Source organism: Entelurus aequoreus, linkage group LG22 (assembly GCF_033978785.1).
Source record: "Entelurus aequoreus isolate RoL-2023_Sb linkage group LG22, RoL_Eaeq_v1.1, whole genome shotgun sequence".
Classification (NCBI taxonomy): Eukaryota; Metazoa; Chordata; class Actinopteri; order Syngnathiformes; family Syngnathidae; genus Entelurus; species Entelurus aequoreus.
The window spans coordinates 6536569-6553173 of NC_084752.1; the positions used below are offsets into that span (position 1 = coordinate 6536569).

The 16605-nt window shown below is 37.7% G+C and overlaps 1 protein-coding gene and 1 long non-coding RNA gene across 3 annotated transcripts in view; one reads left to right on the top strand and one right to left on the bottom strand.

The window, feature by feature from the left end:
* The window catches only part of LOC133639547 (uncharacterized), a 203553-nt gene that overhangs the window by 50194 nt on the left and 136754 nt on the right, over positions 1-16605 (bottom strand). The gene's annotated exons all lie outside the window — the stretch shown is intronic.
* On the top strand, positions 10510-14834 carry lsm6 (LSM6 homolog, U6 small nuclear RNA and mRNA degradation associated). Of its 2 annotated transcripts, none has more exons than XM_062033624.1 (4): positions 10510-10654; positions 12616-12730; positions 12800-12913; positions 14647-14834. In XM_062033624.1, the coding sequence occupies exons 2-4, from the start codon at positions 12637-12639 to the stop codon at positions 14679-14681; spliced, it is 243 nt and encodes an 80-aa protein (XP_061889608.1). In that variant the 5' UTR covers positions 10510-10654; positions 12616-12636; the 3' UTR covers positions 14682-14834. The 2 variants fall into 2 exon arrangements, with proteins under 2 accessions (XP_061889608.1, XP_061889606.1); XM_062033622.1 differs by having other exon boundaries at positions 10549-10664.

The window sequence follows — 16605 nt, forward strand, 5'->3', positions numbered from 1 at the left end:
AGCTAATTACATCAAAAATTTTGCGACTTTTATATTTCCGAGGTTATTCGGAAAATAAAAAATTAGTAATCAGTCATTGGCAAGAAGTTTTGTTTTGATGGCGATTTGCTGGTGTTATTTAGTGCGCTAGCCTATCTCCTGGTGTCTCCTCCACGCTCTTGACACAGTGTCACTGCCCATTGTCTTACATCCGTGGGCAGGAAATGGTATTTTGCGGAAAACTCTGTGATTGTTTGCGCCAATGTAAAGTAAGCCGTAAGAGCTTTGTCGACCGTGTTATTAGAAGCTGCAAGGAATTACGGATGCAACTTTTTCGGTTTTATCACTTCCAAGCCATTACCTCTAGAAGCAAAAAGGCAGGGTTTCTCTTTAGCTCCATCCACGTCTGTTTTTATAAGAAAACACCCCCAAGCTTTTTCCATTATCCTCTCCATATCAAGCTTGACCTCCAGAGAAAACCTGGCCTCAGAGGGGTCAGCGCCATACCGACGCAGTTTGCCTCATCCTGCACCGCCGCCAAGCCCCACCTGTGCCCCCGCACCTGCTTATTGCTTTAGGACATAAGACCCCCCCAATCCAAACCTTCCCCCCACACCAGCGCACTACTTCAAGCCCCCCCCAATTCCTTCTTTTGGTTCCCCATTTCCCACCTACAATGGCATCTCCAGTCAGTGTAATCTTTCTATTTCACAAGGTGGTCTCTCGGGGGTTAAGGGTCCTGGTGATGGAGCAGGGATTTGTCTCTCAATTGATAGCGCTGCTGTTGTTGCTTTCTGTCTAACAACTCTTATCCTGGGCGGCAGCCAATGGTACGCGGTTATTATTACTTTTTATCTTTAAAGGACCATACACTCATGTATCAATGCCACGGAAAAAAACTGTAAAAATGTTGGAATCCAAAAGACTAGCTTCTAGACAACACTTGATTCTAGTTTGGCTAACCATGCTAGTGACTACCACAGTAGTTGCAACTGGGCCTCCTACAAAATTAAGGATGGGAACCGTCCACATTTGAACCGATACGGTACAGATTCTTGATACCTGGGAATCGATACCTGTACTCAATGGTACCAATTTTCGGTACTTTTGTAAGTGTTAATAAATATGATTTGTTTTTGACCGTAAAATCGCATAAAAATGAGAAAATAAAGCCGCCCGGAGTTCCTTAAGGCTATGGATGCTGTGGGGCTGTCTTGGTTGACAAGACTTTGCAACATTGCGTGGACATCAGGGGCCGTACTTATCAAGCTTCTTAGAATTACTCCTAAGAAGTCTGCTAAGAGTTGAAGAAGTCTGCTAAGAGTTGACTTAAGAGTAAATAAATTCTTCGCTGAAAGCTGCACTTAAAAGTTAGTTATCAAGCGTCTTACTCACACTTTCAGCGAAGTGTAGGACTGAATCTTAAGTGTCACACTCAGAGCTGAATTACGACATTACTATGTGCCGTAAACGGAATTTTAGGTGACGTCATTTCTGTGTCCATAGAAATGACCAATCACGGAAGGGAATCCGTTGTCTAAGAATAAAGAAATATCTTGGAAATATTTAAGTGGACAATGGGAGTGTATATTTTGACAATAAACTACAAAATAATACAAAACAAACTAGTCCCCGCCGGCACTCACGCTACCGCTCCCTCTCTTCTATCGCCCACACACTCACTGACGTCACTCACCTCACGGCCACACACATACGCTACTGTCATAACATTTTCTTTCCAATTCATTAATTAGGCAACTAATTTGAAATTGGTGTGGGTGGCTCTATATATACTAGCCCACTGCAGCCACATGCAGAAATCAACATGGAATCGAAAAGTATTAAATCTGTGACAAAAATAATATCCGCTCTGTCTAAACGATACCGTTTGATCAGCTGCTCGTCATCAAAAAAAAAAAAACATTGTTCCGTTCCCTGAACGTTCGCGCACGTCTCTCTCGCCTCAGTGCCATCCCCTGCTGGCAACTCCTAACCACTTAAGACACCTCTGAAGGTCTCTTAAATATCGTGGAGAGTAGGAGTGATTCTTAGACTTAAGAACGTTGATAAAAAGCTTTTATTCTTAAGTTTGAGAGTAGGACTAAATTTCGCAAATTCTCAGGACTTAAGTGTAAAATGGCACTCTAAGAAGCTTGATAAGTACGGCCCCAGACCTCTGGATTGGCAGACTGGGGTGGTGGTTCCTCTCTTTAAGAAGGGGAACCAGAGGGTGTGTTCCGGCTATCGTGGAATCACACTCCTCAGCCATCCCGGTAAGGTCTATTTAGGTGTACTGGAGAGGAGGCTACGCCGGATAGTCAAACTTTGGATTCAGGAGGAGCAGTGTGGTTTTCGTTCTGGTCATGGAACTGTGGACCAGCTCTATACTCTCGGCAGGGTCCTTGAGGCTGCATGGTAGTTTGCCCAACCAGTCTACATGTGCTTTGTGGACTTGGAGAAGGCATTCGACCGTGTCCCTCGGGAAGTCCTGCGGGGAGTGCTCAGAGAGTATGGGGTATCGGACTGTCTGATTGTGGCGGTCCGCTCCCTGTAAAATCGGTGTCAGAGCTTAGTCCGCATTGCCAGCAGTAAGTCGGACCAGTTTTCAGTGACGGTTGGACTCCGCAGTGGTGCCCTTTGTCACCGATTCTTTTCATAACTTTAATGGACATAATTTCTAGGTGCAGTCAAGGCGTTATTTGGGCTGATTAAACACATTAGCTAGACATTAATTTGAAGCAACAAAAACGACACGCACATACTCGCTAGTGTTACCATATCTGAGTTATTGTGTAGAAATATGGGAAAATAACTACAAAAGTACACTTCATTCATTAACAGTGTTACAAAAAAGATCAGTTAGAATAATACATAATGTTGGATACAGAGAACTTACAAACCCTTTATTTATTGAATCAAAAGATACTGAAATTCCACGACATAGTGAATTTGCAAACAGCTAAAATTATACACAAAGTAAACTATAACCTGCTACCCAGGAATATACAACAATTCTTCTCAAAAAAAGAGGAGAAATATAATCTTAGAGAAAAATGTAATTTAAAACATTTGTACGCACGTACAACACTTAAGACCTTCAGTATATCAGTATGTGGAATTAAATGATGGAATGGATTAAGCAAAGCAATCAAACAATGTACTAATATGATCCACTTCAAGAAACTCTTCAAACTTGTACTTTGTAAACTTTGTTTACAAAGTACAAAGAAGAAGAACCATGATAAACATTCTGAATGTATTTCATCCATCCATCCGTTCATTTTTTCTAAATAATCTTACTCATCTCACCGTATGAAATGTAACTTACTTCACCGAGTATTATTTATGTATTTATTTATTTTTATTGTGATTACTTATGGAGTATATTGTGAATACATTGAGAACAGGAAGTGAACAAATGTTTTAGCAACTGTTATGTAAATAGAGAAGGAGTAGGATTAAATAAGCTCTGCTTCTTCCTACTCCTTTTCGAACATGTTGAAAAGAGAAAGTGGAAAGTGTGATGTATCATGTTGCATGCTTGCATGTTCCAAATAAACTCAAAACTCAAACAATGACGATAATTGCTAAAGGCCTCGGAGAAGTAAATCCAAAATATTGACTGTGGGGCTAATTGGTCAGCAAGAGCAAAATATAAATCCTAATAATAATAATAATAATAATAATAATAATAGATTTTATTTGTAAAAAGCACTTTACATTGAGTAAACAACCTCAAAGTGTATTAAAAAAAGTAAAATTAAAAAAATTAAAAAGATAATAAAAAATAAATAAAAATAAAAACTAGAACAGCCAAATAGCTAAAACTACTATGCATACATCTAAAAAAAAAGGGTTTTTTTTTTTAAAAAAAGAAGGGTTTTTAAGCCTTTTTTAAAACCATCCACAGTCTGTGGTGCCCTCAGGTGGTCAGGGAGAGCGTTCCACAGACTGGGAGCAGCGGAGCAGAAAGCCCGGTCTCCCATTGTTCGTAGTTTTGTCCTTGGAGAATGAAAACTGAAAACATCCATCCATCCATTTTCTACCGCTTGTCCGTTTTGGGGTCGCGGGGGGTGCTGGAGCCTATCTCAGCTGCATTCGGGCGGAAGGCGGGGTACACCTTAGACAAGTCGCCACCTCATCACAGGGCCAACACAGATAGACAGACAACATTCACACTCACATTCACACACTAGGGACCATTTAGTGTTGCCAATCAACCTATTCCCAGGTGCATGTCTTTGGAGGTGGGAGGAGCCTATCCCCAGGTGCATGTCTTTGGAGGTGGGAGGGGCCTATCCCCAGGTGCATGTCTTTGGAGGTGGGAGGAAGCCGGAGTACCCGGAGGGAACCCACGCGGTCACGGGTAGAACATGCAAACTCCACACAGAAAGATCCCGAGCCCGGGATTGAACTCCGGAATACTCAGGACCTTCGTATTGTGAGGCACATGCACTAACCCCTGTTCCACCGTGCTGCCCCCCTACTGAAAACAATGTAGCGTATTAGCAGCAGAATGTTGCACTCCATTATTGGCGCGTAATGCGCGGTAATGGCATGTGATACAGGCGAGGACAAGTGTCAGTGTTTACTATTAACCCCGCTATAACAAGCACAATTATTTTCAAGCATTTATGGATTTTCCGCATCACTGGCTGCTGGTTTGGCTCTGTATACTGTATGTTACTTGAATTCTAACAGTTTAGTTTACACTGTAAAAACTGAAATCTAAGTAAGATTAAATATCTCAAATAAGGGTGATATTTGCTTATTTTCTGTCTGATAAGATAATTCTTCTCCCTAAGCAGATTTTATGTTAGAGTGTTTTACTTGTTTTAAAGGTTTTGGTCCTAAATGATGTCAGTAAGATATTACAGCTTGTTGCTGAGATTTGATGAGCTATATTGAGTAAAACATGCTTGAAACTAGAATTTTAACTGTTGCAAAGCTGTGTCATCAACACTCACAAGTATAAAACTACGTTTTCAAAGTAATACTTTTTTATTTCAAGCATGTAAAAAAAAATCCTGACTTTGACACAATTGTGTCTCATAATTAAAACAGATGACAGCCAAATGGACGTTGCTGTTTTATTGTCAATGAAACAATAGAAAATACGTACTCATATAGTAGTACAGTTGTTATTAGTGAGAATAAACTTATTTTAAGGTATTTTTGGGTTCATTGAGGTTAGCTAATTTTACTTGTTTTGGAAAGTCTTGACAAGGCAAATTTTCTTGTTCTATTGGCAGATAATTTTGCTTAATTCAAGTAAAATACCCCTCATTTAATTTAATTTTTTTCTTGTTTTTGAACACTGAATTTTTGCAGTGTAGCTAAATAGCTCATTTCCATCTGCAGTCCCTGGCTACCTAAATTAAAGGGATACAAAAATCCTGCAATAAAATTATGACAATAAAATCATACTATAGCATGTAATCAAATTAAGAAAAGTCATAAAATGCCCTTTAATTAACACATACTTAATATACAATACAACCACACCTCATTTACATCATCACACAAAGACAATACATGCTCTTGTTCACATCTGTCATCATTTGTAAAAACAACCATGATTTTAACAGACACGCCTCACAATTTACAACAAAAATGCTCTCATGGATAAATATAATAAAATATAATAAACAGCTAGCGAGATGCTGGGTTCTGTACATCATTACTTAGGTTTGTGCATTCATATAAGGCAAAGGTGTCAAACTCAAGGCCCAGGGGCCGAATCTGGCCCGCCACATTATTTTTTGTGGCCCGCAAAAGCCTGGAAATAATATGCATTAAATATTATTACTAAATCAATCAATCAATGTTTATTTATATAGCCCTAAATCACAAGTGTCTCAAAGGGCTGCACAAGCCACAACGACATCCTCGGTACAGAGCCCACAAATATATTTGTTCTTTCCCTTTTGCCATTAAAAATAATGTACTGTATGCAATTGCCTATATTTTAAAATTCAATATTATCAAAATATGTATTCCAAAAATATTTTTTGTTAAAAAAAATAGATAAATATCTGCTACACTTATGATTTGAAAACAAATTATATACTGTAAAATTGGCAATACATTTTACGGTTAAATTCTGCCTACTGAGTTTTTTACTGTAAAATCAACTTTGGTACTATATACCAGTGGTCCCCAACCTTTTTGTAGCGCTAGAATTTTTTTTTTTTCATAAAGAAATACAATTATGTGTGCTTATGGACTGTATCCCTGCAGACTGTATTGATCTATATTGATATATAATGTATATATTGTGTTTTTTATGTTGATTTAATTAAACTTTTTTTTTTTTTTTTTTATTTCTTGTGCGGTGGTTGGGGGCTACTGCTATATACAGTAAGACACTAAAACATTAAAAAACAAACAATAAAAACATTAAAACAACAAGAATTTACCACTAAAAACAGTGGCATTGTAATTCCATTCTATGTATTAAATGTTTGTATATGCTGTAAAAAATCCACTGCTTTTCTGTAAAATTCTGGTGACTGAGGTGCCAGTTTTTAAAGTAAAATACATTTTAAAAAATTGACTGCGTATGTTAAAAAAAATATATTGTTAATGTATTATATATACATATGTATATTCATATATTACTCAATGTTAAAAGCGGCCCTCTAAGGGCAACCATAACTGCGATGTGGCCCTCAATAAAAACGGGTTTAACACCCCTGACATAAGGGGTTGGGATATTATAAGCATCTGCTTTATCCAACCCCTTTTCAAGCCTTGCATAAATAAATGTCTATGCCAAAATGTAAAAAAAAAAAAGTGTAGTACACTGCAAAAAGTCAAAAAAAAGAAAAAAAGAAAAGAGGGGTATTTTACTTGAACTAATGAAAATTATCTGCCAATAGAACAAGAAAATTTGGCTTGTCAAGACTTTCCAAAACAAATAAAATTAGCTAAACTCAATGAACCCAAAATACCTTAAAATAAGTATATCCTCACTAATAATAAGTGCACTTTTCTTGATAGAAAAAAAGAAAAAGAGACCTTTTTTCTCAATATGTTGAAAAATATTCTTAAATTAGGTAAATGCTAGTGCCATTATCTTGACATAATGATATGTGCTCGGCATTACATTTCTTGAAACCAGCAAACTTATACTAAAAACTAGTTTTTTGTTCTTAATGGAAAGGCAACAAGGCAACCGCTTGTTACTCTCGGGGTCTCCTAGCCACTCAGGCAAATCATATTGTCTAAAAATGCATTTTTCCATCCATAACATGACATCATCGCGCCAAGTGCGTGCTCTTTCAGTCAATTAGTGCGCATATATACAGCCCGGCCCCCGGCCAAAAAATTTTTAATTGTAATTTTGAAGAATTAATCTGAATGTGCATGAACTATTTCTGTTCAAAATTGTTAGAAATGTCACATGTTAAATGTTTAAATATTAACTGTCAGTTTACTGTACTGTGCCAACTGTACTACTATATGAGTACCTATTTTCTATTGTTTCATTGAAAATAAAACAGCAAAGTCCATTTGGCTGTCACCTGTTTTAATTATGGACAAAATTGTGTCAAAGTCATGATTTTTTATTTCATGCTTGAAATAAGAAATTATTACTTTAAAAAAGTAGTTTTATAATTGTGAGTGTTGATGACACAGCTTTGTAACAGTTGATATTCTAGTTTCACTCAATATAGCTCATAAAATCTCAGCAACAAGCTATAATATCTTACTGAGATCATTTAGGACCAAAACCCTTAAAACAAGTAACACACTCTAACATAAAATCTGTTTAGTGAGAAGAATTATCTTATCAGACAGAAAATAAGCAAATATCACCCTTATTTGAGATATTTAATCTTACTTAGATTTCAGTTCTTGCAGTGTACTGTGCAGGTTTGAAATAAATACTTCAATTCAATTCAATTCATATCTGCGTGATGACATTTCAAATTGCACTTTGACTAATATCACAAATTAAAAGTTGTTTTTAGATGCTTGCAAAATACATAAACTATGTTCCTAACGAGACAGAAGTAAAGCAAGTAAAAGTGAAAGGAAATAACTCCTTTGAATATTCATGAGGTGTGGCTTCTCGCCACTCTTGTTTATGACTTAAGGACTTGCATAAGTGACCCGCGTTGAACACCGCAGCAGATAGCAAATTAACCTTTAGTCTTGGCGGCGCTACCTAACAAGAGACCTGTCGAGACACACAGGTACATCTTCCTCCCCCTCTTCTATCTTTTTATCCATCCTGGACATCATTTTTCATGCAGCGCCCGAGCCGCGTGACCGTGGTGTTATCAGACGATGCGCTCACTCCTTAAGTCTTAACCCTGCCTGGACGAAGTGGCCATAACAACCACAGAAGAAAGAAAGAATTAAAGTAAGACCTCCGCAGTGTTATCATGCGTTCCCATACACAGTGCATTTGATTATTTGTGCTGGGCCGCCACAAATTGATCTGGCGCTACCTCTTCGCACTCGCACACTTTATAACAAGACCGTCTGAATGAATCGTGTAGTTACAACTCCGTACAGCAGGTGGCGGTAGTACCCCGTACGGTGGTCTGCTATAATTAGAGAGCAATCAGGCCCCTCTGGACACTTTTGCATGAAATCGTCTAGAGTAGGGATGTACGGTGTACCGGTACAAAGAACTACTCACCCCCAAATCCTCCACACGACACCTCCGCTCCGGACAGACTAACCTCCTCCAACCTCCGAGGACAAAGCTACGAACAATGGGAGACCGGGCTTTCTGCGCCGCCGCTCCCAGTCTGTGGAACGCTCTCCCTGACCCCCTGAGGGCACCACAGACTGTGGATGCTTTTAAAAAAAGGCTTAAAAACCCTTCTTTTTAAAAAAGCCTTTCTTTAGATATATGCATACTAGTTTTAGCTATTTGGCTGTTCTAGTTTTTATTTTTATTATCTTTTTATTTATTTATTTTTTAATACACTGTAGCACTTTGAGGTTGTTTACTCAATGTAAAGTGTTTTTTACAAATAAAATATATTATTATTATTACTAGTAGAGTATCGCAGTACTAATGAATCAAAAACCGTACTATACTCTATTTGAAAAGTAGCAGTTCCCGGGCATGACGGCGCGTCGCCACGTCGTGGCATTGCTGGTTTTACGAGCAGAGGAGCATGTTCGGCAGCGCGCGCACACAGAGTACTTACAAGCAGACACAGTGTGTAGACAGAAAAGGGAGAACTGACGCATTTTGGCCTAAAAAGTAAAGATAAAGGTGAAGTTATAACACTGAAACACCCTCAGTAAGAGGTGCTTTAAGACATGGCGAGCTAGCTAGCGGGTAGCATCCATTCGCAGTCGGCAGAGTTTTAGCTACTTCTAAATCACTAATCCTCGCCTCCATGGCGACAAATAAAGCACGTTTCTTACAAGTATCATTATCACTGCAGGACGAGGAATAGTTAAACGTGCTTCACTACACACCATAGGATGATTCAATAGCTCACCGGCGTCACAATGTAAACAAACGCCATAGGTGGATCTACACCTGACATCCACTGTAATGATACCAAGTACAAGAGTGTATCTAGTCGATACTACTATGAGTACATCGATATTTTTTATCATCACAAAATGTTTTTTCCTTTTTTAAAAAATGTATATTATGTTTATAAACTCAGTAAATACGTCCCTGGACACAAGGATTTTGAATATGACCAATGTATGATCCTGTAAGTACTTGGTATCGGATCGATACCTAAACGTGTGGTATCATCCAAAACTAATGTAAAATATCAAACAACAGAAGTGATTATAACATTTTTACAGAAGTGTAGATAGAACATGTTGAAACAAAAAAAAGCAGATATTAACAGTAAATGAACAAGTAGATTAATTATTCATTTTTACAGCTTGTCCCTCATAATGTTGACAAAATAGAATATTATATTATAAATGGCACAATATGTTACTGCATACGTCAGCAGACTAATTAGGAGTCTGTGTTTGCTTATTTACTACTTAAAGACAAGTTGTCTAAGTATGTTCACTATTTTATTTAAGGACTAAATTGCAATAATCAACATATGTTTAATGTACCCTAAGATTTTTTGTTAAAATAAAGCCAATAATGATGTTGTTTGTGGTTCCTTTTATTTAGAAAAGTATCGAAAGGTATCGAAAAGTATCGAAATACATTTTGGTACCGGTACCAAAATATTGGTATCGGGACAACCCTAGTCTAGAGACAAAACTAATGAAGAAACTTTTGGAAGTGAAAGCACATAATTGCTCTTCTCAACGAGCAGCAGGTGTTGAGCAAACTGAGCAAAAGAGGAAAGATCATTGGTAGTTGTAAATATTGCTTGTCATGTAATTGTTCATCTTTTGTTTTAAACATGCACATTTGATGATTAGTTTATTATGACTCTTGCCACAATTAGATTGCAGTCCTGTATATTTTCATTTATCGGTTTGTAGACTTACTACAAGCTTGTATACATTTATATTTGTTAGATATTTAAATATATATTTTTAATCCATATAAATGTAAAAAAATAAACAATTTAATTGGGGTTACATCACTCTGTTGTCATCACTTACGTCATAATGTGGTAATGCTGCCCAGGTGTCCTTTTTGTCCGCGCTCAGCCGCCGTATTGTTCCTCTACTCCATGCTTGCCTGTGTCGTCTAGACAACGTTTACAAGGTAAAACAAGGTAATGTAACTGCCTCTTCTTCTCTAATAATACACTGCAAACAAATTGCATAGTCCCGCATAACTCCGATTACTTAAACCACAAGAACCCCCTTCGCCAACATTTAAGTGCTCGTTTTGTGCACGGCAGCTTCCTTCCGTTAGCATTAGCCGCTAGTTAGCAAGCGCCGCTCACCACCATCATGGTAAGCGTTTGTTGACGACCGCAGACTTAACCCGTGACGTGTTTCATGTCGCTCAATAAGAGATAACTAGTCAAAACATGGTGGCAAGTGAGTTCAACTTCACCGTCTAGAAGCAGGGTTTTGTTTGCCAAAATAGCGGCTAATGTGACCGGAAGTAGCTGTTAGCTTGGTTACCGGAAGTAGCAGCTACTGTATTTAGCGTGTTATTGGTAGAATAGCGGCTAGTTTGTTCTTTTAGCAGCTTATATGGCTGACAGACGTGTTTACACGAATAATAGTATCAACAGTTGTAAGCTACGAGTCCAAGCAGTCGCTAGTGTGGTTAGCGAAAGTAACCGCTAGCATAGACATCGTATAAGTAGACGCAGCATTGGCTGCTGTGACGCGAGAAATTGGGCCGCCATCTTGAGGTGGTGATGATCAGCCTAAACTGACAGTTGACAGGTAGAAAACAAAGATGGTGTTCAGCGTTTTCCTGCTCAAATGAGCGGACTGTTGAGAATAGGAATCGGGGGATTACTTTTCACAAGTAAGATTTAACATTAACGTACTATTGGTTGCATTTAGTGAAAAGAATATGACCACAGAGTTGAGAAGGAACAAATATCTACAATAGTACTGAAATCCTAGCCGCTAGCAAAAAAGAGTATGACCATAATAGAATTGCTTGTCAATTAAACTAATTACATTTAAAAATGTCATACTTGAATAACATAAATTTGAGATAAATGATGAAGATAAAGATTGTAAAAGCCAACAGGGGTAAAAGTTAGGACCACAGTCCAGATTGTGTAGACATCTTATAGGTAGATCCAGCATGGAGCGCTACTGGCGCTGACGAGACGCGGGGCCGCCATCTTGGAGTGGTGATCCGCTCCACTCAGTGCAATTAATTTGGCAGGAGCAATGAACTGTCAGCGCATTTAATTAATCTTACCTCACTGAATACCACTTCATGAATGTTTTTTCTGACCAACAAGTATGTGCTCCAATCAGTCTATCACAAAAAAATAAGAGTTGTAGAAATTATTGGAAACTCAAAAATTTGGATATATATATAATCCATATTTTGGAGGCTTTTTTTAATGCCTGGCTGGCGACGGACTGACACACCCGCCACCATCCACCGCTAGCTCTCGATCGATGTAATGGGCATCCCTGGTGTACACTCTTTTACAAAGTATCAGTGATGTTAAACTAAATAAAGAAAATATATTGAGGATAGTAGAAGTAGAAAAGTATCAAAGGTAGGGTTGGTTGAACATAGCAATATTATTAAGTGTTGCCATTAACAACAGTACAACTCCTTCTTGCACTTACTGCACATGACAATTAACAATACAAATGCTATTTTTAAAAATATTACCTTTTGACGTACTTATTTCAAATGCTTTATGTTGGCGAGTGCTAAGAGTTTGACCCTGAAACAGATGAATTCTTACCATGCCTCATGCGAGAACATATTTTCCAGTGGTTACCTCCGAGTTACGAAACCGCTTTATTATGAAGCCGGCTGTGGCGCGTTCTTTCTGGCGTCACTTCCTCTCCAAACTCAGTTAGTAAACGATCAATGAGGAGTCCATACAAAGCTAAGAGCCAGAGATTCAAGAAATACACGGCGCACTTACCCGTGTAAAAAATTGTCCGAGGAGGGGGACCTTAAACGCTGGTTTAGTGTGGCTGAAAAAGGGTTTAGGTTAAACGACTTAGTGTAGACATAGCCTCAGTTAGCTCACCTATTGTTTATCGTTACCTTTTTCTGTTTAGAGTTCTAAACACTCAGTAAGGATGAGTCTCAGAAAGCAGACACCCAGTGATTTCCTGAAGCAGATCATCGGCAGACCGGTGGTGGTCAAGCTGAACTCCGGTGTCGATTACCGAGGTAAAGTAAAGCTGGTGATAAAAAAAATATGGATTACTTTATTTATTTATGCATGCAACGTGTGTGCAGGTGTCCTGGCCTGTCTGGATGGCTACATGAACATCGCCATAGAGCAGACAGAGGAGTATGTCAATGGACAGCTCAAGAACAAATATGGTGATGCATTTCTGCGAGGAAACAATGGTGAGAGTCTTTAGAGATAGAAATTGTGTTTTTTTTGCAGAAAAGTTATACAAGTATTCTCTGGTGTATGCTGCTTCTGACAAATCATTTAATATTAGTTCAATTGTCCGCCCCAAATAGACGTTTTATTTTTTATATGTAAAAAATATATTTAAATTATAAAAAATATCAAAATTATGTCATTAAAGAGTTAGTTAAGTGGAGCATATCCCAAGTGACTTGGGGGTGAGAGGCGGGTAGCCTACATAAACTCCATATAGAGATGCTCTAGAGCATGGGTGTCAAAGTCAAGGCCCGGGGGCCAGATCCGGCCCGCGGATGAATTATCTGTGGCCCCCGGGATGATATTTGATTAGTATTAGAAGCAGCCCGCAGGCCACAGCCGCCTGCTGCTGTTTTGCACGCACCAATACCCCATCACTGTTGGCGCTTCACATTCTATGTTGTGTTTTGGAAAAAGTTTGTCATAAACATTACTTAATTCATTAAATAAAATAACACAAAAGAAAATGCATGTGTACATTTATTCAGTTATAAACATTTCATTCACTTTTTTCTTTCCTTCATGGATTTAAACTTTGCCGCTGCCGTTATTTTTTTCTAAATTTTTATTGTAATATTTTCAGAATGTGTTTGTTCTATTTTTGGCCAAAGTAAGACAAAGAAAACAATCTGAAGGTGTCTTTATTTTTTAGTTTTAATGCCATGATATTAATAGTCTGGCCCGCGTGCGCACAGATTTTCCTCCATGCGGCCCCTGAGCTAAAATGAGTTTGACACCCCTGCTCTAGAGAGTTGAACCTAGATCTCCTGACTACTCGGCCTACATGCTAACCGCCCCCCTAAAATTCAATAGCGCTGAAATATTGAGAATTAAAAAAAGTTTTCTATTAGGGATGTAATGATATACAAATGTAATGTGCTATCATCATTGTCACAATATTGTTAAATGTGCTCAAAAAGTACATTGAAATCTTTAAACCAAGTTTAGCCATATTATATATATTTGAGTGTTGAAATATGTATCTTCTTAAATTTTCGAGTATTTTTTTTAGGTATAAAAGTAAAACGAGGGTTGCATGTCCGGTTTATGTGACGTCACGCGGGTTCACTTCATTTGTTTTCCTCCATGTATAAAACGAACACTGGTAAGAGAGCAGTCTGTAGGTTGAATGTGCACAATTCAATATCTTAGTGGCTTAAACAGTAATGTGTTTATTTAAGTTTACATTTTTGTTGTTGTTTTTAATGGGGAAAGATGTTAATGTCCCTTGTATTAATGTTAGCATTTAAGCTTGCTAGCTTCTCCAGTAAATGAGCTGTATTATTGGTCCATGAGTTTATAGAAGTACGGTTATATATCACGGTTTTACGATAATTTTGATCTAGAACCGTAGTACAAATAATATTTATTATGTAATACTTTAGCCCCTAAATCTATAGTGGTGTGCCTTTCTATTTTTTATAATTTTGCATAATATTAATTGTCATTAACATTTTTTGCTACTTTATCTTAGTCTCCTATCATCAATTAGCAGTAAAATCATCAAGTTAAATTTTTAATTTGTGGCATTTAAGTCTTTTTTTACTTTTACTGGTAAAAAAAAAAATATTTAGATTTTTTTTTTTTTTACTTGTTTGATTCCATTATTTTACTTCACATGGCCACACTAAAAAATGTTTTGTCACTGCACAAACATAACGTATGCCTTTTGTCTTTCTTATCCCCACAGTTCTCTATATTAGCACACAGAAGAGGAAAGTTTAGCCGATTGTGGTTGTTTTTTTTTTTATCCCTGTTTTGGTTCCTGAGGGAATACTTTTGTTTGATGAAGCTTCAATCCTGAAGAGTATTTTGTGCTTCTTTTTTTTTTGTAAAAGTGGAAATTGTTAATAAAACATCCTGAGTTTGCAAACATTATTGGCTTCATGGAAGTACTTTTATTCAGTACCAGTTGCATTTGTGAAAGAAAAAAGAAATCCCATAGAAAATGTTAAAAAAATCTAAGTAGGAACTGTGCTATGGTATACAGTTTATTGTTACATAAACTGTTTTTAAGTTATATTTTCAGACGTAAGTATAAAAATAAGTTAAGCACTCTGCTCACCTTTTGATGACAAGCATAAATGGATGTGATGAAGGAAACAATTTTTGAAGTGAATTATATTTATATAGCGCTTTTTCTCTAGTGACTCAAAGCGCTTTACATAGTGAAACCCAATATCTAAGTTACATTTAAACCAGTGTGGGTGGCACTGGGAGCAGGTGGGTAAAGTGTTTGGCCCAAGGACACAACGGCAGTGACTAGGATGGCGGAAGCGGGGATCGAACCTGGAACCCTCAAGTTGCTGGCACGGCCACTCTACCAACCGAGCTATACCGCCCCATTTGTCCTCATGCCTCACATCTAGGTCTCATTATTGTTCAAATAAGCATATATCAAGACTTAAAAATTTGCATACTCGCCACATAGCCTCCTTTTCCTAGATTTACGAAACCCCCCCTCTATTATCAAGCTTTTTGGTTTACGACTTTCAGATGGCGCCAAATTTGCCTCTGTGTGCGAACCATGTCTCTTTGTATGAACACTTCATTCATTCATGTTGTGTCTCGCTGGCAGCCATTCTGTACTTTTTTCGTATTGAAGAGATCGAGGAAGCCTGCTTCGTACCAAAGCAAGTTTTTAATTGTGACGAGAACCGACTTTTCTGGAAAAAGATGCGAAAGTGAACTTGTATCACAGCGAAGGAGAATACTCGTTCCCCCCTCTGTCTTCTCATTTCTTTCCTCTCCCGAGCGGCACTTTTGCCGATGTTAATGTACTGTAAGTGGATTCTACTTTTTAAAATATTATTGTCGCAATATGGTTGTTAAAGTTAAGTATTACAAACATACATATACACATACTGTACATATACATTCACTGCACAAACACATATACACATTCTGTACATCCAAGTACATATACATACATACACTCATGCACATAATCACGTTTCATCAAACATACACTACCGTTCAAAAGTTTGGGGTCACCCAAACAATTTTGTGGAATAGCCTTCATTTCTAAGAACAAGAATAGACTGTCGAGTTTCAGATGAAAATTATCTTTTTCTGGCCATTTTGAGCGTTTAATTGACCCCACAAATGTGATGCTCCAGAAACTCAATCTGCTCAAAGGAAGGTCAGTTTTGTAGCTTCTGTAACGAGCTAAACTGTTTTCAGATGTGTGAACATGATTGCACAAGGGTTTTCTAATCATCAATTAGCCTTCTGAGCCAATGAGCAAACACATTGTACCATTAGAACACTGGAGTGATAGTTGCTGGAAATGGGCCTCTATACACCTATGTAGATATTGCACCAAAAAGCAGACATTTGCAGCTAGAATAGTCATTTACCACATTAGCAATGTATGGAGTGTATTTCTTTAAAGTTAAGACTAGTTTAAAGTTACCTTCATTGAAAAATAAGGACATTTTAATGTGACCCCAAACTTTTGAACGGTAGTGTATATTAACGTTGTTGCCCTAGGGTAAACTGGGTATAACACATGGTACACTGACAAAGCTTAACCTATTGTTACTACAACAATCTACAAGGTTAATATAGGTTGCTTCTCTTTCTTCCCCTCCATTTTTCTGCATTCTTTCGTATCTCTAGTTATCATTACGTATATGTATTGTTGCAT